The following is a 26,732-nucleotide window of genomic DNA, read 5'->3' as shown; positions in this document are numbered from 1 at the left end:
AGGATGAGGCCTTGGCATTATATTGCGATGACGCAACCTCCCTGGAGTGTCATATCATGCTGTTCAAACACAAACAGGCATCGGTTGCCAATGGTGGGTTTTGGGGGGACTGTGGGCTGTCTGCACAGCAGCCCTCTCAGACTCAACTCTGGCTGGATGTTGGCCTGCCCCTCTTCCCCCTCTTTTCAGCATGTTGCTGGTGAATTCTTGGCTGCCATACCTCCCCCTTTGTTTTATTATCTGAGTAAGTATCCTGTTTTGGATGTTTCTATGGAGACTGGTGGAAAAACAGAGACATTTCTCAGCCATTGTTCGTTTCGTTCGCCTCCCTCCTGGTTAGTCTGGGGCCTTGGTTTGCCATTACTATAGCCTCACACTACAGATGAGATGAATATAAACCCTCTGACGGAAACACACTCACATTGTAAGACTCTTTTTTTTTTTTTACACAGAATTGGGCAAAGAAGAGGACATTCCTCATCTTAACACACTGTCGAGGTTAAGGAGTTCTAGAGCTCATGGTGTCAGGAGGACCTGCATCCCTCCTCATAGTCTGCAGAGCCAAACCTCTCACTTTGTTTCCTTGGAAACTGGCAAGAAACCGCCACTCATTGCTTTGAGGAATATCAGCAGGAAATTATACTCAAAGCCATCTTTGTCTGTGCCCTATTACCTATCTACTATGTATCTTAAGATGTTCCAAATCAAGGTCTTTGTGAAGTATTGTGTGTACTGGTTTCATTCTAACTGATCCATTAACTTACCTGGAGAAACAAGATTGTGAGTTCCGAGATTAACCTGGCCATAATCAGGCGATATCAGACCTACTGTATCCAGTAATTAATGTGTTCAATCAGAGGTTCTCAAGAGATTAATCATAAAGGGGATACATTATGGATAAATAATCATCAATGGATTGATCAATTTAGCTATAATAGAAAATTCATTGATTAAAAGAGGTCACATGTCAATGTGCAGTGGGTATCTCACCACCGTATGAGAATAAAAAGCTAGGATCTCGGCCTTAATTGATCAACCTACAAGCTGAGGAGTCACTTATTGTATTAGTCAAATGTGGTGACATCACATGGCTGGAATATAAGCCTCCCATTGCCCGTGCATTTGAGGGAGGACTCAACATAACCATCCAACCAACTATCCAACAAAGAGTACTGTGTCAGTCCTGGGAGAGCAATCGGCTCAGTGACAGCTAACCGGTAAGCGTCCGCTCTTACATACATACAAATACACACAAGACAAATCAATACCACATCCACCACACCACTACAGTAACTTAGGCCTAGCTTACTCTGCCTTTCAAATCAGCATAATATGGCATTGTGAATGGGTGAGCCATTTCATACAAGACACTGAGACTAGAAGAAGTTTTTTTCCAACTTTTCTTGGTCTGGGTTCCCCTTCGGTCTGGGTGTATTGCTGCAGTGGAGCACAAGACGATCAAGTGATTTGCCTTAGGCAGTACGTGAGGACGGTGTAGCACAATGGTGTGCTTGTGGCTTGGGATGGGAAGCCATAAGGGCAGGAGATTCTCCTCACGTCAACTGTGGTGCTGATGGGCCTGCAGGACCCTTAAGGGGTTGACGATGATATTGGAGTGAACAGTGCCTTGGATGTAATCAATGTTCACATGATCTGTGTGTGAGGAAAGGGACAGTTATCCACACAAGGGCTCATGTCTGTAAATGCTTGATTTAAGGATGCTGAAGAAATACTCAATTCTCGAGCATAGCCTTTCTCAAAAGATTTTACTCATCATAGTATGAGAATCAGCTCAATTTAAGATACAATACTAAACTGGACTGTATATATTGTACATTTAATCAAAACAAATCTCTCTCTCACACACACACTTAGATTTCAACATGGTATACATAGCTTTGGGAATGTGTTAGGTAACGTGCCCAACCTTGTCTCTGGTGAATGTTCGGTGCTGTCATATAATAAGGAAGGACCCACTGCTGTAATAAAGAGGGAGAGTTAGGAAATTGACAGGAAACAGATTCCTGCTCCAGTGCTTTGTTCATTGTGCTTCGTTTATCTCTGCTTATTACTGCAGTTCAAAGAGTGAGATTGAGTTACAGTCAGTTACATGGTGGACAAACAAAATTACATACTCATAAGCAAGTGAAAGCTTAGATAACTTAAAATGCAGTGGTCAACACAAATCAACCAAAAACAGATACTGTACCAGTTTATTGACATCCCTATAGGTATGCCATTCAGGTATCTCCTAGCTTCTGAAATATCTAGATATTTAGTTAGGTCTAGGTTTCATACCTACTTTAAGATATTAGCTGAACCATTAACAAATGTGGTATATGTAGAGATGCATTAAATATACTGTAAAGGGTGACATGATCATTTCTCAACTTAAGGTATGTAACAGTGGAAAATATTGGATATTTTACATTATATTTATATTATATTATATTATATTTATATTATACAGCATTAATACACAGGTACAAGGGACATTTAAGTGTTACCCATTTATTTTTAGACTAGGTCAACAGATTATTACTATATACATATATTGTATATATATATATATATATATATATAAAAAAAACTTGAATTGCTACAGAATAAAATAGTTTATTAAAATGTTCTCTCAGTCCAAAGCCTGGAAAAGAAATAATGTGAGGAAAATAGCTTCATAAAACCTCATAAACACCTAAAGAGTAGGAGAGGGATTATCATCAATGTGGCTGTTGGGAGATTGGCCTCATGTGCCTTCAGGCTTCACTCTCAGCATCACAGAGCCAGAATCAGTCAAGGACCATGTTTCACATGGTGGAGTTTCTGTCTCCTTTTTTATTAACATTGTTGTTTCATTCACTGACCCATGTCATATCTCTCCTTTTGCATAAATCTGAATGTTTCATGGATTAGGTTTGAAGTGCTGACATAATCATTCCCAGAGGAGGAATGAGGAAGTCAGGGTTCCAGCGAAATCTTGTGACTCCAATTTATTTCTTAAAGAAGCTGACCCATTAGGATTGACATTGCAAGGGCATGAACAATCAATGAGGTCTATAGTTGCTGTGGTCATAAGACACATAGCGAAAACAGTCCATGATAATTTCCCATTCAGTCTTTGTAATTAGCAGTAATAGACCCTATCATATTTGTGCTATATCACAGTAACTGTGTTAATCCTCTTTGCGTCTGATATCCTGTTACATTGGTAATTTTTTGGTTCTACCTCTCCCGTTTCCAGCTAATTTGTCCACCTCTGACATTGTTCTTAGTGAGACATGTATTTAATCATATACTCTGCTGTGAAAGAAGGAAATAGAGCGAGGGAGAGAGTGGAGAGCAGGGTCTACAGTTAATAAAGATAAACACTGCTGGACTGGCATGCCAAAGCCATGGCATCATTAAGGAGGGCTGATCTTTCAGTGTGAGGGTAACAGCATGTCTCTCTCCACAGACTAGCATGGGGCAGAATCAAGACAAGGAGCAGGGGGGTGAGCAAGTCAGCAGTGGAGGAGCGAAGGAGAGGGAATATTCCCCTGACCTCAGGGATGAAGGTGGGGATACGGGTGGTACCACAGAGAGAGGAAGCCTGTGTGAGGAGGCCAGTAACGCCAGGGAGGATCCAGGGCAAACAGCCGCTGAGAATTTGGATGAGGTCCCAGGCATGGAGCCAACAACACCTTCTGTAGAGAAAAACGTAAGCGCTCAGAAAGGGGTGAGTCCTTCCATCAAAGGGGAGGTAAGAGAGGGAGGGGCCGGAGAGGAGGGAGGAGGAGAGGCGGGACGCAGGACTGTTCCACTGGCTCCACAGGAGCCGGACAATAGCCAGAACCCAAAGAGTAACGCACAGAGTGAAACGAAGGCCAGAACAAACCGAAAACACACCCAAATGGTGCCAGAGAAGAAGACTAAGGAGAGTAACACTGCTTTTAACAACACGATGGATCATCAAGTTGAGAGAACAGTTCCATTCCAAAATGACTTAGAAGAAAATCTCTCCTCTGCTATGGAAGGAGTTACTGGAGAAAAGTACAGTCCAGCTGTTGTGGAAAGTGAAGGCATTGATTCAGTGGGTGAGAAATACAAGGAGGGGGGTTCTGGGGGTAAGGGAAACAAGGGTAGGACTGAAACTACTGATTATCTAACCCAGATGAGAGGAAGCGAGAAGTTATTGTCTATTAATGAGATCTTAGAAACAGATGAGGATGAAGACACCAAGTGCTATGATGAAGCTGTGGGCTGTTTGACTGAGACTAAACTCAAGCCACCGTTGAAAATTACTCAAGAGGAAGAGAGTCAGCAGTCAGCAAAATGTGGTGCCTTGCTCTATGACCCCCCAAAAGTGAGAGCAGAGCAGGTTTTATGCCCAGATGCCAAGACCTCTGTCATTCTATCTGGGAATAAGCTATCCCAAGCAAACACCCATGCAAATGATCAGGACAAGAATCATGCAATTGAGGTGAAGCCCGTTGAAAACTCCAACAAACCTACTTCGACAGATGATGATTTAGGAAAACCACATCCTGCTGTTGCCATCTCGACAAACAGCAGGGGCTACCTTGAGAATGAGAATAAAGTATTGAAGGAAGCAATGTGGGACATCAGTTCTGGGCAACAAATGGCATCTTCTGAAAACATTGGAACGAAAGAAGACCCACAGAATGAAAAAAAGAATGCATCATGTTCATTAGTAATGGAGGGTGTTCCTAGGGTGCCTATAGTGGAGCCTGGTCCTATTTTGCAGAAGCTACTGGGAAGAATAAAAAAGGAGGCCTCCACAACAGGTGCTCCATCCCAAGAGGGAGGGAAAAAGATGACAAATACAATTCCACCTGAGCTCCTTTCACCAGAGATCCCACAGCCAAGCACGCCTAATGTGAGCAGGCCCTACACTGGGAGAGCAATCAAAGAAAAACCTGCATTTTCCTCTGTGTCTGAGGTCATCATGGATGCTGAGCCTCAATCATGCAACAAAGAAGATGATCAAACTGCAGAGCCCCTCCTTTTACAAATAGGAGAGGCACTGAGTGTTGTCAGCATGACTGGAATTCCTACATCAAATTGCAAAGACAGCCTTGGGATCTCAGGTGGTGAGTCTGTGACAATGAAGGACCCTCATCAAAGAACTGACAGTAAAATTGTGGTGGGGGCTGGCCCGGTCTCGGTAGGAACTGGGAGGGAAAAGCCTGAGGAAAGCCAGCAGTGTATGGATAATCTGAAGAAACATGACAATCATCCATCTCAAGATGTGACTTTGAACACTGGGTCTGTGTCACAGAACGTCACTGGCAATACTACTGCCAGCCAACCGGACCAACAGTCTGGCCAGGATGGGGAAGACATTTTCTCACAAAGGGAAAAAGGTCCTCCAAAATCTAGGCCCGTCTCTGAGCTCATCAAGGAGACAATTCAACTTCAAGAAAAGTTGAGGCAACCGGATTGGACAAAGCCATTGGAAGCAAAGCCTGATGGGGTTACAGAGCATGGCCAGTCTCTGAAAATGGCACAAATGAAGGCCGCGTTTGATTCCCCCAAGAAATCACCAGACAAGGCCCTCGAGAGGAAACCATCTGTGAGAAAAGGTAAGACCATGTAAGCTGCCTTCTGATATGTGTTTTTTGTGACATACTTTAAGTGGTTGATTCACTGGGGGTTAACAGCCAGGTACCATGTGCATAAATCATAATCTCTGAAAAGAATTCAGAGACACAAGGTATTTGGTACTAGAATTTCTTAGTTAAGTTAAGTGATTTATTAAATCCCCTTAATTTTGTGGGCCTTATCTAGACCACGGAAGATAATGTAGTGGTCTGATGGGATATTGGCTAGCTAGAGGTAGTGGCTTACTCCACTGTGTTCTATTTGTAAAATGATGCCATCTTGTGGTAAAAAAGTATCTTGTAGTAAAAAAAAAAAAAAAAAGTATCATGCCGTAGGTATATTTCTGTTCTCAATTCATGTTTTGTCATATGTTGTTTTTCCACATGACCTTTTATAAGTGATATTTTCAGCCTTCCACTCCTATGGTTTTTCAAAAAAAAGAAACTATGCCAATGTATCAGGTTAGCATAGCCGTACCCCTCTGTTGTTATATTCAAGAACTATACTTATAAATTATTTGTATTTAATAAACACAGTGTACACTAGTGTATGTACCATATTTCCGTAGCATATCGTGAGCTTAGAATTATAAGGTTCTATCTCCGTTTAGGGCACTTCAGAGATATTGAGCGTCAACGTTTTTACATTCCAATTATGTTTTGTGAGATGGAACCTTTGTATTTTATGAATTACTAACTCAAAAATGTCAACATTTTAAAAATAACACCACACTGGCATTAATGAACACCTAAAAACTAAATTTTGACAAAAATGGAGATAGAACCTTATAATTCTAACGTCACGACATGCAGAGAGTCAAATCAGACGCCTGGGCTGTAGTAGCTGTCTGGCTCTAGCTGACCGACCCTGCGCTCCCAGTGATTGGCGGCCTCGGCTGCCGCTCGCCGAGCCAACATAGGCCCCGCCCACCGGAGGGCGTTGCATCCGGTGCAGCAGCGGCGGTGACAGTGGAAAGAGAGAGAGCACCAGCGAGTTGTCAGGACTTCGGCAAGGGTGGACACAATTGGATAAACGTCGGGCAATCCTATTTTAGATCATTCAGTAATCAGGGATATAACTTTACTTTGATCTGGAAGGTAAGGCTTGATCATTAATCTTTTTCTGTAAGCACATTAGTTTAGCAACATTTTGCGAATTGGGGGTCTTGTAATGCAAGTATGCAACTGCCCTGTGTGCACTAAGTGATCTCTGCTCTCGCTACTACTGTACAGGCACTTGACTTGTGGAGACATGAGTGAGGAGAGCTAAGCTTGCCATGGCGTGTATCACGTTGCGCTAAACGGGGATACCGAGAGCGTTGCTTGTCTCAACGATAACGTCATGGTGTATCCAGTTAGCCTACAGCTCTTTCCTATATAAATGATCATTAGGATAGCCATTAGCAGCTGTGTGTAAACTGCCACCATGTGACATGATGTGAGTACATTCCACCTGTGATGTGGTGTGCGTTGGGTGGGGTAGCTGGCCTAAGGTGACAACGACACCGGTCGTATCTGGTAAACCGAGCTCTGTCAGCAGGTCCGCGCGGTTTGAACATTTTCTTAAAATGAGAATCAATGGGCTGATGGAGCTGGCTCGCTTGCTAACCACTATAAATCAGTTTGATTTGAGTATGTATTATAATTTATATAATACATACAAATGCTGGCGGCTGCAACCCACCCCCTTCCCCTCACTGTACCTTTGCTTTCAGTGAACCCTACCAATGTTCCCCTAGAGCAGAGAATACAACTTGGACATTGTAATTAAAAATGTAAATGAGAATTACTCAACAAAACCCATACTGTTATTATAATCAAGAATCAGAATCATCTAAAAATCAACCATTCCAATCATTAAATTCGAGCTTCCCCAATGACTAGAGATTGATTCGTGTTTGCTTGCTTATAGGTGGACCCATGCGTGTTGGTAATGAGCAATGTGATGCCTGGTGATTAGACTCAGTGGGTTTAATAAGCCTAATCCTAGACTAAAAAAGCATCTTCAATGGAGATTTTACATCGAACGTGTGATGTACTCTCAGCACTAATAAGCTTAAACATTGTCTGTGAAACCGGCCCTAAATGTTTTCGAGGGAACGCATCAGGCATGTGTACATACTTGTAAGTATGACGTCGCTTGTCTTGACACGGAGCCGAGGGGAGCGTGTGTGAGCTGTGGCGGGTCACTTGATTGGGAAAAAGATTGAATGAATGAATGAATGAATGAATGGTCTTTATTGTCATTGATATAGTACAGGTACCATACAACGAAATTTGGGAGGAGGGGGCTCCCCTGGTGCTAGGAAAAAAATAATAATACTAAAAACAAGAAAGGAAAAAGAGCTGGTTTACATAAATAAAGGCTATATCCACTATCCACTATACTATACAAAAAACACTGTGCTGTACTCTATGCTATGCTATAAATATCCTAACATTTCATATCTCTGAACCTTATGTACCCGAGGGTTGTCATATTGATTGGGAAAAAGATAGAAACGTTCAACGTTGCCGCCTCTTCAGCTGAACGGTGTGCGCACAGTGCTGGCTGATGCAAGCAATATTTTGGAAATCAGTTGGATCAAATGAAGTGTATAAAGACATATTTACTGAAGACGTGAAGTGCCCCTTTTGTATTTGACATCGCCCATAAACATCCCATAAACATCCCACCATGGCTAACCGCGGCAGGCGGAGAGAGGATCATCATGGAGCCATAATTATTATGATAATAATACCATAACATTATTTCGTCGTATCTGTCACGTGTCAATATATTGAACACGCTTTGAAGCCATGACTAGAGTATGATTTGAACAATGTATGCGTTATCACAATTATGGTTATAGTTTGCCCAAAATGACTTGCATACAGGGATGGAAATGAGGCTAGCTCGCTAGCCCGAAGCTAAGTCTTTGACCAAAGATAAATAAAAATACTAATAAAATAAATGCTAAGTAGTCATAACGGAATAGTCACACTTACACAGTTATGTAGCTGTACATTTATGGGAAATAAAAAGTGTGTAGCAGATCAGATATTAATCCAAATATTTATCTCCCTATTAAAAATAATGACAATAACATGATATAACATGTTGGACACCAGGCTTGTAGAATGTTGCCAATGTTGGTGTTTGCATAATCAACTTGCTGGTTCTTCTGAGAGATCCCTTCCATTGGAACGGTGTCTTTGTGGAAGCAGGACTGGTCAAGACTGTCAGACCTAACGCCGGGCATGTTAACTCCACCATGTTTTGGCTGGGTCAACCTCTCCTGGCAGGCTAGCCCATCATGTTGCAACACATTTTCCTCATCATCATCAAGTACTCCTGTCTATGGCTTGGCTGGAGAGGAAGTGGGTCAGAATGCAGAGGGGAAATTCATCTTGAGATGTGAGGAAGTGTTGGTTAGGCCACAGAGGATACAGGAGCAGCAGAAATAGTGGGGGTCTGCAAGACTGAGACAGTAAACACAGGGTTTGTATGAGAGTGGGTTCCATGTTTGGGGGACTGTATCGTAGAAATTCCAATGGAACAGAACAAGAACATTTTCAGGTAACTTGTCTGATGGTAAACCAGATTGCATACCTCCTTTCACATTTCACATTCTTAAGTTTGTGTCCGGTCCTGTCTGAGCAAGGTGTAGATGTTATCTAAGTCAACATCTCCAAGACGAAGCGTTTGTGTGTTGTCTTAAAAACTCTGCTTCTTCAGAAGTGAAATGTTGCAACTTTGAATTCATTTTCTAAAAGGACTTGGAGCATTCATTGATTAGGCTAGGCCTATACATAATGATCTGTCCGGTCTATATGTTTGCCTTGAGGAGGTGAAGGAATTAGGACACACACACACACACACACACACACACACGCACGCACGCACACTCACACTCACACTCTAAAACATAGGCATATGGCAAAGGCATTATGATTTAAAATTTAAATATTAATCCCATCCACAGTGATTAACGACAGAGCCTAGGAATATTACATGCTGAAAATAGGATTGTGGTCATAGTGTCTCAGCTCTCTCTGTTTGATAAGTCACTACCCACAGTGCTGTTAACATGGCCTAATATAACAAGGTGTCCACCTCTTGCCAACAGGCTTCACCACTATAATTCTTCTCTCTGGGAAAGCCAGGTAGAATGGTCTTCTTGGCCAGCTGCTTTTTTGGTGCTCTGTGCGCTGCCAAACTTGCTCTATGAGCTTTATAATGCCAAACTCTGAAGTTCCAGAAGTTAGGCTACAAACCAATGTGATATCTTCCCCTCATTCTTTCCCACCCACGGCTGACAACATCTGGTGAAAAGGGCCATGGCTTGAGGATTGCTCAGTGGGGGAGGGGGACCCACCTGACTGACCATGTTTCAGAGCCAGGGTGAGGTTGTGACAGACCACTGGTTAGGATAATTAACTAATCAGCTTTTCTCATCAGTACACCATTTAACAGTTATCAATGGGATTCCTCTGGTCAGACTGTTAACCTTTAATAAGATCTATACTCACTTGGCTCTTTCACCAATGAGGTTTTTATTGTCATGGTGGACAGGAAGCTAATTAAATATTTAGCTAATGCTTCCTCATCCTCATTTGAATTGGCTGTGGTTGTTTTTGAAATGTCTGGTGATATTATTGGAGGGTTTAGGTGAATATTAGTTGTCAGCTAAAAGCTGTCTGAATAGCTATCTGTCTTGATACTTTGATGGAGACAGATAAACCCTTCCATGCAGCTGTTAATGGGTGTCCATTAGTGTTCTCATCCCTGGCCGTCTTCCTTTTCATGCAAATCCTGCAAATAACCTCCTCCAAATCTACAAGCTCTCCTTTATCATCAGGTCGGACTCGGAACCCAAAATGCTGTCATATAGCAGCAGTGGCATGTTTTTTAGGGACCAAGTCATTCGTTCTAGGCATCTCTTTTTTCCCCTCCTTCTCTAGCCTTAGGTGGAAGACGTAAAGTGCAACACCCCAAAAGTTACACTCCAGAAGGTGAAATATTGTAGGCCTAATTCTTTCTTTGACCATGTTGGCACTGTTAGACATTATGAATTGACAAACAGCGCTTAATTTGGCAGTTTGATAGATCATTGTTTGTTGTCTACCTCCAAATCTAAACCAGGACTAAATATTATTTCTGTTTATCATATCATGAAGCAGAGTGAATATATGTTTAAGCGTCTAAAACAAAAGGCATTGAAACCTATCATTTCAGGCACTGTGGTGTTTACGTGGGTGAATACAATATAGTCTATCAACTCAATATCACACTAGTCTCACAGACATGGATTTCAAGCATGTGGTGTTAGCCCTTGAGCCCATAGTCTCTCTTCTGTCCTCCCCATTTTGTAAAAGAATACAACAAAATTCCATGGAACACTACTGTGGACATTGTGCCCTCATGATGTTTTACAATGAGCGGGGCACAGACCACATGGTCACCCAGGGGCAGAGAGGGGTGAAAAAACAGTACCTTATCTCATTGTTGAGAAAAGCGGTGGAATGCAGCTGGAATTTGATTACAATGGTGCACTGTGGCCTTGGTTACAGGAAGGGGATTTAGGTGGCGTCTCTCTATGCGTTCTTGGTGACAAAAGGCAAAGGCTGCCAGTGCATGGAGAGCATTGAGGCGACAGTACAAAAAAAAAAACCTTGGGACAACATGGATGGTAGACACTCTGTGGGAACAGAGGGACCTCCAGAGTGGTTGTTTGTGTTGGGCTGTGGTGAACGGGAGGCTGACTATCTCGTACATTTGACAGTAAACTGATTAGAGAGGTTGATATTTTATGTGCACTCTGGTAGTCAACTCTGCTAGTCAACTAACAGATGGCAATTATGTGTGGATTTGGTATTTATTAAGTCTAATTATTATTCCAAAGTATGAGTAGCTAAAACATTTGAAAGGAAAGTCTCTTTCAGGCATGTGACATTCCTCAGGGTCATAGCCTAAAGTTGCCTTAGGGCAGGGGGCGGCCCGTTGCGTCTTGCCAGCTAGCAAACCTCATCCTGTCAGATGAGGAAGCAGGGCCTATTCTCTGTCAACAATAGAATCTCTGCACCAGTCCCCTCAGGACAATCGTCTTCAGTGTAACAATTTCAGAAATTACCAAATTGGACGTGTTTCTTCCACTTGTAAAGCAGCGCTGTTTAAATTCTGACATTTGATGTTTAAGGATTGCAATGTTCATAATCAGTGGAAAAATACAAGCCTGGCTTAGAGATGTATGCTGAATCTGAATCTGGATTAATTGCACTGTTTGCCATCATGATTAGATTCATTTTCATTCTGTTATCTCTTTTCACTGACTTAACCCCCTCCCCTCTCCTACTCCTAGCCTAGCCTATTTGATGTGGGAATTGCTAGTCACATTTCACTGGGTTCCCTGAAATGAGGTATGAAATTGAGTGGTTGATAACATCAACATCTGTCCGCTTGCCTTTTCAATTTGCAGTGACACTGTTCACCTTGGCTCTGATCGACCGGCTGCTGGCCCATACTCCATCTAGGCCTAGCCCTTACCATTGTCTTTCACAGAGACCCAGGCAGAAACATACTCCATCTAGGCCTAGCCCTTACCATTGTCTTTCACAGAGACCCAGAAACATACTCCATCTAGGCCTAGCCCTTACCATTGTCTTTCACGGAGACCCAGAAGCACAGTGGGACACATGGACACACATATGGCACTTCTCCACTACCGTCCCGTACCGGAACCCGTGCTCATACTTTGTTTAGCTTTCTCCACTGCCAACTGGCCCGTACTGGGCCGTAGTACCTGTACTGATTTTAGCTACTGCTCCTGAGTCGGAGCGAAAAGTACTATCCGTGCTACTATGTGACGTATCATACAAGCTGTTGTTTACAATGGTACATTTTGGGAATATTGTTACTTTCTTGCCTGAAAACATATAAAAACATATAAAAACATATAAAAACTTCATAAAATGACATGTTAACACTTGTAGAGCCAAAATTACAGCTTTTAGCCAATGGAGGTTTAAAATGGAGGATTTAAAATCCCCGCTGCCGGCCGGTGTGAAATGCATTCTGGGAGGCAGGTCTGTTGTGTATAATGGAGACGCGTTTCTGAAAATACGGTACGGGTAAGATACAAATGCGTGCCGTCTTGCACCGTCCCGGTCTGGTCAATGGAGAAGTGGCAATACTGACCAGATCTGTGGGTGTATGGATCATTGGGATGTGGGGTTAGGCCCATTGTGTGGGCTTAGGCCCACGATTCTCCTTAACATAGGATCTTGATTGATCAGTAAACTAACCTTTCCTCTAGTTTGATACTGTGTGTGTGTGTGTGTGTGTGTGTGTGTGTGTGTGTGTGAGTCTGTCTGTGTGTGTGTGTGTGTGAGTCTGTCTGTGTGCGCGTGTGACGTGTGTTTACTTCCTTGTATCTATTATGTTGTTTAACTGTCACCGATGTGGCTCATTGTCAGGGTGGGGCAGTTTTCCAGTGTTGCAGCCTTCTCGTTGACAAACCAGTTTGAGCACTGATAGCTGTGGACAGAATGGGATGGCTCTTGCTGTTGTAGTAATTGGGATGCATGAACATAACCATGTATGGTGTTCGACTGTCTGAGCTGAAAGGGAAATAAAAGAAGGCTCATTCTGGCTCTCTGGGCAACTACAGGCTCTTGCTCTACTCTTTTTCATTCTCTTCCCTTTTCTCTTTTCTGTCTGCTTGCTTCCCAGCCTTATGTCAGAGCATAACAATGTGCCTTGGTTTAATAGAAGGCAGCAGTCCCCAGCACTCTGCTTTGACTGTCTGTTAGTGTAGAGAGGAGGGCTCTGCTTCCTATTCTCCAACGCAAGGGGCAGTGGGTTGAATTCTCCCCTTAGCAGTTAGCACTCATTACTTCACAGTGCGTCTCTCAGAGTGTCCTCTCTGGTTGTCCTACAATGAGAGAGGCTTGGTGTGGTACTGACACAGGGCAGGATCGCAGTACGTGACCAGCCTTGAGGCCATCAGGAGGACTTCAGGAAATAGCTGGAGTTGGCCTTGATTGGATGTATTCCGCACTAAGCCCTTAATGTTTTACTACACAGAAAGACCTGCAATATTGAGTTACAGCAATCTAAATCAAATGTCTCTCAAAACTGTCTGATGTCTGTGTCTTGGGAACTCTATATGCAAAGAAGGATGCTGGTCCTGTTTCCTGTTAATCATTTCCTAAGGGTGAGAGCCTTGGCCTATCAGTGCCTGCCAAAACCATGGGGTGATCCTCGTGGTCCTCTTTCTGTCTCACCACATCAGCCTCAGCTTTGCTCAGGGTTGTGTCAAGACAGGCAGGTGGACCCCTCCCTCGGCCCCTCCCCTGTCATCTGATTGGGTCTGTTTTGGAGGCCTGTCTGCTTGGATTAGGGGTGGGCCAGTGAACCGCATGACCCAGGAGAGGGTATTCCAGGGTACAGCATGCCCCGAGGAGTCTGATGTATGGCTAGGACTCCCCACTGCCTCGGTGCTAGTGGGGCGAGTAAGATCAGATCCTGAGACTGGTACATCCACCTCATCCGCTATGGAGAAGCACTGTAGATCCATTTTGATGTTGTATTACATTGGAAAGCTGGTCCTTTGTCGGTGGGTCTATTCAGATGATGGTCCCGTGGGACGTTCAAAGGCAGCTGTTGAGTCTGGGAACTGGTTGGTGAATCTATGCACCAGTGGTGAGGAAACGGCGGGAAACAGGAAGTAGGCTATGTGATATCCTCCTGAAGAGAATTGTCAGGCTACAGCACAGTAGACTCACTGACCTAGCTCTGTTAAACAACATATATATAGCCAATATTGTGGAAGACAATGTAGGCCTAGTGCTTAGTATTATTGCAAATCAATTTGAGCTAATAGCCTACTCCAGCAACCGAGGGGTTTACGTTGGCTAACACAATGACTTTTTCAACCACTAATAATGACCATAAAGCCAATGTGTTAATTTATATTTAGAAGGATACCTCTTGCCATGTTTGTTTGTCATCTAACAGAAAGCAGCATACAATACTAGCCTTCTTCATTTTACCGTGGTCTGATTTACCTTATCACAATCTCATCATAGGCTATGTTCTGAAGCTTAAACCTAACCATAACCCTATGTAAGAAATGGCATGTCATTTTGGAAAGGCATGTCTTATTATTTATAGAAACTTGATATCTGTATAATTCATGGTATGAAATTGGGCATTCCACACAATGGGGTCTGATATCTGTTCATCCAAACTAGCCTGACAGCTGCTTGCTGTCTGGTATTATAAACTTTTATGATGCATAATTCGTTGTGCTGTATTCTATGGCTACACCTTTTCTCATAAATGCATTAGGCTTTTTTGCATTCCTCCTCTGCTATTTTACTGATGTTGCTAAGCAGCGTCTCTGTGTTTGTAAACATGGCCCGGAGACCTCTCTGCGTCTAGCCCAAGTCTCAACTTCAGGCATGGGTGACTCATGGATTACAGCCGGTCGACCACTGATGCATTTGCCCACACAGACCTAGTGAGGCGAGTCTTCACTGAGGAGAAATAGCTCTTCCACCTACTCTCCCTATGTCTCTGCCTGTCTGTTCTCTCCCGCTGCCTCAGTAAAAGATGTTTCAGCCTCACCTTGTTTGCAGCATGTCTGCCAAGGGTAGTCGTGTGTGTCCCTGTGATGACCACCAATGCAGGGGCCATAACGCTGAGCAGAATGTCCCAGCATTTAGTGTTCCCCCGCCAGGAAGAGTGGACGTCGTCGTCATGCATTGCGGTCATGCAGACTGGCATGGAGACCCAACCGGAGCAGCAGGATGTGTGTTTGAGGGTCTCCCAGGGTTCACTGGGTGGGCCAGAGGCCATGCTGAGCGTCTGGTGAGGTCTGCTTATCGAGGTCTTGTCACTACATAGATGCTTCATCATACCGTCCTATTCATCTACCTTTTATCCATAATGTGTCAAGTAAAGTATAGCCTAGGCCATACGTTCTTCCTTTTACCAGACAGGGACACGGCAGCGGTTTATTCCATCACTTTAACCATAATGGAACTATCAAGTGGAACTATCAAATCTTGCACATACTGTGTGTGCAACTAGGCATTCCAACAAGAGACTGATTAGCTTACTGTGCTAATTAGCCCAGGTCCCTCCTGTTCTCTGGGGACTAATCAAATTCTTACACTCAGCTGTGCCTAAAGTCTGAAGCTAGAGCACGCTGCTGTACACTGGCTCCACCAGTCAACGAGTGTGTCCCCCACCCCTCAGGTTCTGTAAAGTTGGCTCACACGAGCCAAGAGAACATACGGTGCCCAGTAGGGACCGGCTTTAATTGAACACTTGGCGTGGCCCTCAATTAGTCTGTCATACACTTTATGCACACATCAGTTTCTTACAATTTAACATGGACACCGTGTCTGCTCCATGACTAACGTTGTTTTATGCATCACAAGGCATTTTCCACACAGCCACTGCACCTTGATTACCCTACATTTCTGCATTGCAGGAAGTGCAAATTGAAGTCCCTTGCACTTTGCACCCCTTGTCTACCTACTGTTCATCATCCCTTTTTAAAGATGTGTTTCTAGAATTGTAGCACATGATCTGCATTGGATCACAAGCTGTCAATATGGAATCTGCAGGTTTAGGTTGTGAGGTGAATATTGTTGTTGTTGTTCTGCGGTAGGCAACTGTGTGTCCGCTGTTCCTGTCTGTATTCTTTCAGCCTTGGCATTCTGATGGCACGGCTGTGGTGGGGACTAGACTCGGGGCATAGCCCACTCTGCTTCTAAACTGATCCCACTCTGCTTCTAAACAATCTTCAGACAGCATCGAAAGGTCAGGATCAAGTGGGGTCAGGTGCACTGGCCATCCAAAACATCAAATGTCACAAAAAATACATTATTTATCATCTCTATATTTAAATACTGTGGAGAAGCTTGAAGTTCCCAGCTGGCCAAAGTCCTAATCTGTCCGGTTTCACTCAGTAGGTTTCTGCTTTTGGCAGAACAATTGCTAGATTGTTCACGTGACCTGGGTTTTCTCGATCTCTCGATCTCTCTCGATCTCTCGATCTCCATCAGTTTATATACCAGCACAATAAAAATGTATTGTGTGAAACATTCACAGTATAGGATGTGTTTAAGAACAAACTTGTGGCCATATCGTTCTACAGCTGTGATGACATTCCTCATCATTTCTAACAGGGAGCTTTGTGTGAAAACGCAGTATGAACTTGTTGGTCAGACAAGAGAACCCTCATTAGTGCACTATTGCATGCATGTAGTACTTACTCAATTGTTAGTCATTCAGGACTCACACTCTCTTTTATAGGTTTTATTTTGTGTGTTACTCAACACCATCTGCTGAGACTGAGCTGTGAGAACAGAGGTGATGACAAGGTCTGGGTTAGTTTTGACTCTTTGCTGTTAGGCCTCCCTGATGTGGTTGAATTAGGGGACTGTTAGCAATAGAGAAGCACTGTGGTAGATCCATAGTGAATGGAAGGTAGGCATAGACCCATTGCATAGGATCTCAAGGACTCCTAGACCCTTTAACAAAGTCACCCTTGTTGAGATCTTTTCCAGGACCGCCTTCATAGTGAGGAAGAACTATTTCCCATTTGTGCTGGTTAAGAAAACAAGCAAATTTGAGCGTGAAGGTCATAGGTGAAAAGGTGAGATGTAAGTCACCAGTGGCAATGCCGCTTGACTCCCCTGCCAACGTGGGGAGGAACAAATAAGGAAAATGTGCTGGTGAAACACCCATTGGTGAATGGATAATACGCATTGACCTCCCTCTGCCAAAAGCTTCCAGTCTGGGAGCCAGCCTTGGGCTGTGGACCTGCTGTAGCATAGTGAGGATGCAGGGGGATTGGAGGATCAGGCTAGCCTACTCCAGGATGTGGGCTTGTGTTACAGAAGGCTTATCATGCGACAGAGGCTGTCTGACACAGGGCCACACACTTCCACAGGAAGAACTTCCTGCCTGTCATCTGATGCCTCCTGTGTGCAATTGTGCGTACACTCTCTCTTTCTTACACACACACACACACACACACACACACATACACACACACACACACACACACACACACACACACACACACACACACACTTTCGTTGTGTAAACAGGCTTTGTGAAAACTAAAGTGGTGTATTAAAAGCATCCATGTTCTTATGAAATATTAAGATAGAGCCTCCTAGCTCTCAGATACAGTAGTGAAAGGAGGTCAGAGTGTTGGGCAAAGAGACTCTACCTCCTAGTAGCTGCCATGAATGCTGTAGTGATGTGTGGGTCTTTCCTGAAAGGCCTAGTTTTTCCTTAACTTCTTTACTTTCTTAACTGCTTTACCTTAACTTACCTCTGCACTGTAATTGATCTGTGGAAGTAAATCTATGGAGGAGGGAGCTGCCAAATCTGCTTTTTCAGATGTGGAGGGACAGGTGATATGTCTTAAGATTACAGGGAATGTTAAAAGTTGCACAGTTGCCTATTTCTTTCTGGTAATTGGTTCTCTTTGGAGACGACATGTTATTGGAGATGACTGTATCTGTTGAAAAGGTGTTTTCTCCATCTGCTAACAGATTTTATTACTGGGTGAGAATTTTAGTTGAACCCAGTAAGTCCCTCCCTGTTCTTATTTACATTGGACATATTTTATTTGTATTGGGAAATCACACTTTCATTGTAGTGCATGGATGAATGATGGTTCTTGTATTTCTGGCATTTGGCACAATGCAAGATAAAACAAAAAAACTATGAGGAGAGGCGTTGAGCCAAGTTTGGAATGTTGACTCAAACACGTTCATGTGTTAGGATTTAGATCAAGGACATATTCATGTATCCAGGTGGGTTTGTTTGAGGATGATATCTCACCTCCCTTAAATCACATTTATGTGCCATATGATGCTCTGTTATTATTGTCCGGTCATTCACTCTGGCCCTGCGTTTGCTTGCCTTTCTGTCTTGTTCCCCATGTGTATTCAAAGTCGTGATGCGTCCGCTCTGAATATCTCTCTCGCTCCTCATTGTGTATGTATGGAGCTCATCGTATAACTCACCTCAATGTAGCTTTTGTAATTCTAGCTCAATGTGATGAAACATCTATGTTCGTTGCTCAACTCTTGCTAATTGACACCCATATTAGGCTAGCTTATGTCTGCACATGTCTGCTGAATGTCAGCGGTGTGTCAGAGGGATGAGGGAGGATTTGTTTGCCACATGGCTATAGTGCACTCAGAGCCTCACACATCTGGGTGGGGAATGTGTACGGCTCACACATGCACTTAATCTGTCCTGCAGAGCACACTGCAACATGGGGACGCTCAAGGCACCCGTATCTCCCAGGCTGTAATCACATAAGCTACATGGGTGAGCTGTAGGCTCTCCACAGCTCAGCCAAGCAGCACTCTTTCTGGTTAGGAGTAGGCTCTAAGTATTTGGCCTGTTTGGCAACCAATCGAAATAATTGGCGATAAGATCAACTCGTTAAATCCATGGTTATGTTTGTCGATCATTTGTCTGTTTCTTTCCCCTCAGATTTGTTTTCAATCCACTTCTTCTCTCTTCCTCTATGTCCCAGATATGTTCAGACGGGTTGTGCGAGCGAGTAAGTTTCGTCATGTCTTTGGCCAGGCAGTGAAGAATGACCAGTGCTATGATGACATCCGGGTGTCGCGGGTCACATGGGACAGCTCTTTCTGCGCCGTCAACCCCAAATTCGTCGCCCTAATCATTGAGGCCAGCGGGGGCGGAGCCTTCCTGGTTCTTCCTCTTCACAAGGTGAGTGGTTATTGTGTTGTGCTGTTGATGGAGCTGTGTGGATCTATCAGGTCTGTGACTGGAGATAGAAAACCTTCATCGCTGACCTTTTTCTTATCACTCTGAGGAGGGTATCTACTTGCTACCTACCTTATCACTTTTTTAGCTTAGTTTTGTCACTTTGACCCACTCTTAGTACAGTGTAGCTTTGGCCCATTTACAGAAGTCCCTCCATTAACAGTAGGCCTTCAACTCCTCCGTCGCCCTGGGGACGTGACAGAGTGGCAGTCTGTCTGCGTGGCTTTAGCCTGGGCCAGGCCCTCCTCCTCCCCTAGTGTGTTCCAGCACATCCTGTCTGCAGGGAACAACGAGGCACGTCAGACACACTGCACAATTTACTGCTCAGATAGACCCACACACACACTCATCACACATTGGCCACATACAAATCTCAAACCCACAGTTTGTGTTGAATGCAAACTGTTTTGTGTGTTTTGAGAGGCTGCGTTCACAAGCAGTAAGCACATTCCCTGTCATAAGATCATAGGGCCATTTCTCAAAGTGTGGTTGAGGAGAGGGGGATTTCTAGTTGTGTGACTGTGGTCTATGGTGGCCTGGCTGAGCGGGCGAGATTGAGATGGATTTTGACAGCCTGGTTAGCTCAGCAGCACAGCACACACTGGTGGTCAGTGGAGACGGCAGACTGACTGGCCCAGATGTGAGAGACACAGCAGCTTGCTACAGTATGTGCTGTGGGGTGGTATAGAGGGGCTGGGGTGTCTACTATGAGAGCTGAGGAGCCACTCTCAGTGGTGGTGGTGGTGGTAGTGGTGGTGGTGGTAAGAGTCCACTCCATTAAAATCCTGTGAGCTCCTGTGAGCTGTAGTCTGCTTTTTCACGTCTCACAGACATTTCTGAGTACTGGTCATTATAAGTGCTATCCAACGCTGCTTCACCTCTTCTCTATCTCTGTATTTTGAACAGAAGCCCTATCTAGTGTCTGCCCAGGGACAGCTCATTTTAAAGGGGCAATCTGGGAATCAAACAACAGCGAGGTGACCCGCCACTAGTTTTGGTACACAGCTGAGGAATGGAGCTGGAGAAATGTAACCGCTCTCAAATTCATAGACAGAGCTACAGGTGCAAGGACTGACAAACAATGGAGTAAAACAATCTTATATTTTGGGTTCTGATGGCGGAAGACTGTTAAACTAAGCTTTTTAAATAACATTTCTAAGATATATTCTTCAAGAATAAATGGCTAGGCCTATATATAGGCTAATACATTTTCAAATTGATTTACCCCAGATCGCCCCTTTAATGATTTAAATTGCCCTAGCTGTCCTACAAGATTTATAGGCTAGTTTATTCTACATAATGTAATTTGTCTTCTTCACTCCAGGTTGGACAATAGCATTGAAAACCGTAGCACTGACCTTTTTGTTCTGTGTGTCTCTTGGCTCTGTAGTACATCCTCAGTGGGGTGACATGTGTGATTGTAGTTACTGATGATGTAAGTGGATCATATTATCATATTTTTTTTAGGAAAAAAGCCAGCGTCAACTTGGACACAGCGTCAATGCAAACAATCAGGATGGGGTGGGGGGAGGTTCAGATTGCTTGTTTCAACTCTGTCATTTTTAGGTGAGTCTTTTAGAGACTTTTAGAGTCGATTCACTTACTTAGATAAATGTACTTATTGTAAGTCGCATTGGTTAAAAGCGTCTGCTAACTGGCTTAAAGGTCAAATGTAGCAGGGATGTTTTTTCAGTGATTTTTGTTTTGCATAAATACATACATTTGCTTTTCAGATTTCACTACAAGGCGGATGGTGAACACTGAGGGGGTGTGGTTCTAACCCTCACCCTCACGTCTGTCTCACTCCTCACAGAATGCATGTATACAAACCAACCCTCAGCCCTTAGGGGAAACGTCTCAGTGCTGCTCACCTCCATATATGGGCCTAAAGTCCTCGGACCACTTTATTTTGCCCTCAGCATTTCGAGAGTGTTTGGCTATAAACAAGTTAGTTGGATGCATACTATCCCCGCTCCACACACACACACACACACACACCCCACACACACCACACACACCCCAAGTCCTTCTCATAATTAGTTTAATTAAAGTGCAGGGAAGGTCAGACAGCCATTGGAACCACCAGGGGCTCTGGAATGTTCCAGAGAAATCAATCAGGTGTTGCTATAGTGGTCAGTCAGTGGTGGTGTTGCTGTTTGGCCCCTACAGGCAGACGGGGCCCAGTGTCAGTCAGGGCCTGATAACGTGAGTGGTGCTGTGGTGTTGACAGGTCCAACCTGGGCCTGTAATTAGAAGAGGCTGGTATGCGTCATCCGAGTCTGCTCAGTCACTGGGGACCAGATCCTCTGGTATGTCATCAGACAGCTTAGCCCTCTCAACACTTCATTCAATACAGTGTCCGTCCCACCACCAGACCTCGGTGCTAGTGTGTGAACTACAGTAGATCAGCTTCAGACTGTCTTGTGAGTGATCTGCTCTCTGCTTGGCATGGTACAGTAAGGGTGTGTTCACAGAACAAAGTCTGCCTTCACTGCTGTATTAAAAGTGGACAGAGTGATGTCTTTATGTGCAGAGCAAAGGGCAATTTCCGCAAGCCTGGTGTAAAAAAGCTCCCTTGTTTTCAGATCTGCCTACACACTAGTTGGTAGCATGGACTAATCGCCTAGAAATCGTGTGTGATTTCTCTGCCTCTCAGCAGGATATTAAATTCAAACAACGCTAAGTAAGAGTTAATATCGTTGCAAATGGCCATTCGTGTCATGAAAGATTTGGCTTTTTGCTTGTTTGTCATGTAATGTCTAAATGAAACCACTCTAATCTCTGAGAGAAAAGGCAGGTCCATCTGGCCAGCTCCTCTATATGAACTGAGAGCACAGATCACTATAGAGATATTATTACTCTGCACACAGAAATGCAAGACTGTGCACTGTCAGTGCTCTCAGGGTTGCTCTTTGCAACTGCAGTCTTTTAAAACGATGACTTTGCAGTGTACTAAGTATTTTGAGAAGACTTCTTGATTACACATCAGTTTGATTGTATGTCAATGAATCCAAGCCCAAGTTATTCCATTTTGAACAGGCTGCCGAGTGCGTTCTAGGTGTCATAAAGCAACACCAGCAGTGTGGTGGACTCTCTGTGACTCCCAAACAACCTTTAGAAGTGTATTTCCATCAGGCTCGTAGTAAGGCACTTGAGGCTCAGATTAATCTGTGGCTGGATATATCCCACTTGCCTACTTTCCTGCTGGGTAACACAAACGCACGCACGCACCCAAGCACACGCACACACACACACACGCCATGTGAGGGTGCATCTGGCCCACCTGCTCATGCTGTGCTGTTCCCAGCCTAGTGGGCAGCCAGCTGCTCTGGGCCTTTGTCCCACGCTCACTCCCAGCCTGGCTCTTTGTCACCACCACACTGGGGGAGGTGAAGACCTGGAGGGTGCTGGTCCTTGGGCCCAACCCCCCGAAATATGGGTCTTGTTCATATTGTGCTGTGCTCGGATATTGTTTCCATTGTTTGGGTGAAACCCTCCACAAAAATGTAGGGTTCAGTTTTGGGTCAGGCTTTGAATCTCTGTCTGTCTGTATGTCTGTCTGTTTGTCGGTTTATCTTGAGATTGTTAAGACAATCTTATCTTGATTGCTAGCACTGCTGGGTCATGTGAGGCTTCGCTTGAGCTTGTGGACTGGGAGAGTCTGGTATGGCCAGAGGTTGGGTCTTGGCATGTGACCTGGGTTGGGGCCTGTGGCATTGGTCAGCTTGCAGGCCCTGGCGGGCGTGTGTGTGTGTGTGTGTGTGTGTGTGTGTGTGTGTGTGTGTGTGTGTGTGTGTTTGTGTGTAGGAGGAGGTGGTTTCTGTGGCGGGCCAGGATGACTCAGCTATGCGGCCAACGGCCTATTGTTGCTCCGTCCTGTCAGGACAGAGGGGGATGTGTGTAGAGGGTGTCAGGTGTCTTACTCAACACATGTCATCTCCAACCCTCATGCTTTCAATCTCCTCCTTTCTCTGTCTTTGCTGGACACTATAATTTATTCCCTAATTTCCATATGAAGGAAGCAGTGGGAGGCTGAATGCTGTAGCCACTGTGCAGTAAGACATTCCTGTTAATTCCTCTCAATCTGGCCCAAGACAGAGGGAGAGGGGAACACGTCTCAATGAGCCACAGTTATGATTTATTTTCCCATGCCTTAAAATCCCTAATTAATTCAGTCAAGTGTGTAATTGCTGACTTCTTGTTGGTGACTGGCCTGTCCAGTCTCTATCTTTATTTTCCATATAAGGTGCATCTATTGGCCAATGTGTGAATGGCTGAGTGTATGAGTTACTGTATTCACATTCTTGATCTCTCTCCTGTACTGTAGTGCTCTTGAGTCATACAAGTACAGCAAGAGCACCTACAGTAATAAGGAAGGCATGTTCTAGGCCAAACAATCCTTACAGAGAGGAAGATTTGTTCATGCTTTGTTTGGACCCGATCCTCAATCCCCCATTCATCCAGTGCTCAACCTTCAATATTAGAAAAAAACAACAACAAGCCACATACACAGGAGAGAGTATTAGAAGGGGTCTCTTCTCCCACACTCTGCTCAATCTGTATTCCAGGAGCCCGATACTGCCTCTGCTACTGCCGCTGCCACTGCTGCTGCCGCTGAGTCCTGCTGACTGCAGATTTTACCATATATGGCCATTCACTGTTCCCCGCCTGACAGCCTTCCAGGACCATTTCCTCTCTGCCTCGCCATTGGCTGCTCGCAGTGCCGGTACACAGTGAATTCTGGGATAGGCTGAAAAGGGGTGAGGGGCCTGGATGAGAAGTGATTTTTTTTGGGGTCAAGTGCTGTCTGTCAGACACTCTTTATAGTCCCTCAATGCACCGTTCAGTTCCTTTTCTTTTATTTGGGAATTTGATTTTCCTAGTTCGGAAAGTAGCTAAAAAGGGGTTGAAAAACCATTTGAAATCAGTGACTCCTCGCAACACGTCAAACCAATCAAATACCTTGCTTGGGTGGAGCAAAAAAATAAAATAATAATTCCTGTTCCAGTTTTTCCTTCAGGTTTTTGTCTATTTCCTTAAATGTTCCAAGCTAGCATAGGGAACAACTCTCTGCAATATAGGCCTACCTGGTCAGAAAAGATGACGCACATAACAACAAGTAACCATTCTCTTGTGGGGGAGGGTCCTTACAATGTAACATCCAATGACATTTCGGGCATATTCTCCCATCGCTCCATCCAGATTAATCCAAGCCAGATAGGCTAATCTACAATTCTCCAGACCGAAAACATACTTTTTTTAACAGCAAGTAATTGTGCCTGTCAGTGAATGATACTGAAACACAACTGTGTACATTTCAAACCTGCAAACTGCGACACTTTAAATGAATGTGCAATAACACTATGTGCAATATGACAACCCTAGGGTACATAAGGTTCAGAGAATAGGAAATGTTAGAATAGGTATAGCATAGCATAGAGTACAGCACAGTGTTTTATTTGTATAGTATAGTATAGTGGATAGTGTACATAGCCTTTATTTATGTAAACCAGCTCTTTTCCCTTCTTTTTTTTTTTTTTTTCTTTTTTCCCTAGCACCAGGGGAGCCCCCCCTCCCAAATTTCGTTGTTTGGTACCTGTACTATATCAATGACAATAAAGACCATTCATTCATTCACTTCATAGGGTGAAGTGGCATCTCTCAGCACAAAGGAAGCACCTATATAGTATTCACGTTGTAGTTGTTGATGTGCAAAATGTGTATTTCAGCTCAGTTTATATGTTTGATCAAGTAGGTGTGGCTTCTCACCACAGAATCCCCGGTGGACTCTGTTAAACTACCATGCTCCTCAGACGCACCTCCCCTGGAGGGGCTCTGTGACTGTATGGCTGAGGCCCGTCTGAGGTGCATGGTAGTTTAACAGAGTGCTTGTCAATGGACTGACTTATATAGCGCCTTATTCACACACACATTCACACATCAATGGCGGCAAGCTACCATGCAAGGCCCCGGCCCGCTCATTGGGAGCAATTTGGGGTTCAGTGTCTTGCCCGAGGACACCTTGACATGTGGCCAGCCGGGGTTTGAACCACCGATCTGCCAACCTTGCAATCATTAGACGCCGGCTCTACCTCCTGCGCCACAGCCGCCCCTTGTACATTTGATCTATTAAAATATCTACGTCCATCTGTAGACTGTACCTCCCGTTTCTGTTCTGTTCAGTAAATCATGAAGCCTGAGGTCTTTCTGCTGCTGCCTCAGCTGGGTACTCAAGGCCATACACACAAAGAGTGAAGTGGGAAAGGATCAAACCTTTCCATGCAGCGCAGAGGGGCAGCAGGCATTGAAGACTCATTTTTAACTGCAAGCAAAAGAAGATTTATGGGTAAAATCAATTACACATTTGGCTCAGAGGGCTCATTTGTCTCTTGCTGTGTGATTCATTCTGATTTTGTGCACACGTATCTTCACTTGTTGCTATGCAACAGGTCTGTACATTTCACTCCGACATTCTTCTTAGAGGAATAGGCCACTAGGTACTGTATGTATTCAAGGTCATTATGGCTATCCTGGTTATTTGTACAGTAGTGTACTGAAGACTTTATAGATTATCCTTACAATTGTTGACGGGGGCTTATTGCATTTTCACATTTAGGGATTAGTCTGCTGTTCATTTAGCTACTCATGTCAATGTTTTGCTGAGGAGCTGTCAAGTGTCTCAACTCCCACCTCCTGGTCTACATGATGTTCACTCCTACCCCGTCTCCTGTCTGTCCAACCATGCTCCCCCTGGGTTGGTTGCCATGGAGATGATCACTGGTCTGCCATTTCTTGCTCTGCTGCTTTAGAGCCCTTTGTGCTCCTGTGTTCTGAAGGTGTGATGTTACTCTACAGGCAGGCCCGTGTAAAGGACTGTTCCAAGTTACTCTGTGTGCTCCAATGCTCTGGCCTCCTGCTCGACGACGATTCAGGATCATAAGTTATTCACTTCTCTGATCTCTCATCCCCTCATCTTCTCTTGACCTTCATCAACGTTGGCAAGGGCTCTCCCAGTACCTACATTGTTCCTGTTACTAAATGATGGGCAGGTAAATATTATGACAGTATAGTAAGAACAAAGGCCTTAGCTTTGTTACTTCCCTAAGGCTCTCACCCTCTTAGTGGGAGGAGCAGATGTCACAGGCAGGTTGCCACAAGCCAGTCAGTCCACCCTGCTCTCTCTCTCTCCACCTATGTTTGTTGCTTTGTGTGCTAATAGAGGGGGAGACACAACCACCCCAAAGTGTTCTCTGAATCAAGACACCAGATAGATTTTATAGCAGTGCAGCTTTAAGCCTGATTGTGTGTATTGGACA

General features: G+C 44.3%; 1 protein-coding gene across 1 annotated transcript in view; it reads left to right on the top strand.

Annotated features, from left to right (window-relative positions):
* Window positions 1-6,627: 6,627 nt before the first annotated feature.
* The window catches only part of coro1ca (coronin, actin binding protein, 1Ca), a 33,889-nt gene continuing 13,784 nt past the window's right edge, over window positions 6,628-26,732 (top strand). The window contains exons 1-2 of the mRNA XM_080532723.1: window positions 6,628-6,698; window positions 19,160-19,359. Of these exons, the coding sequence (XP_080388849.1) occupies window positions 19,162-19,359 (198 nt within the window). The 5' untranslated portion in view covers window positions 6,628-6,698; window positions 19,160-19,161. The remainder of the gene's footprint in view (window positions 6,699-19,159; window positions 19,360-26,732) is intronic.

The sequence above is a fragment of the Nansenia antarctica genome (assembly GCF_963989245.1).
Source record: "Nansenia antarctica genome assembly, chromosome: 5".
NCBI classification, from domain to species: Eukaryota; Metazoa; Chordata; class Actinopteri; order Argentiniformes; family Microstomatidae; genus Nansenia; species Nansenia antarctica.
The sequence above is the reverse complement of the archived record's forward strand: the minus strand, read 5'-3'. Positions and strand labels throughout refer to the sequence as shown.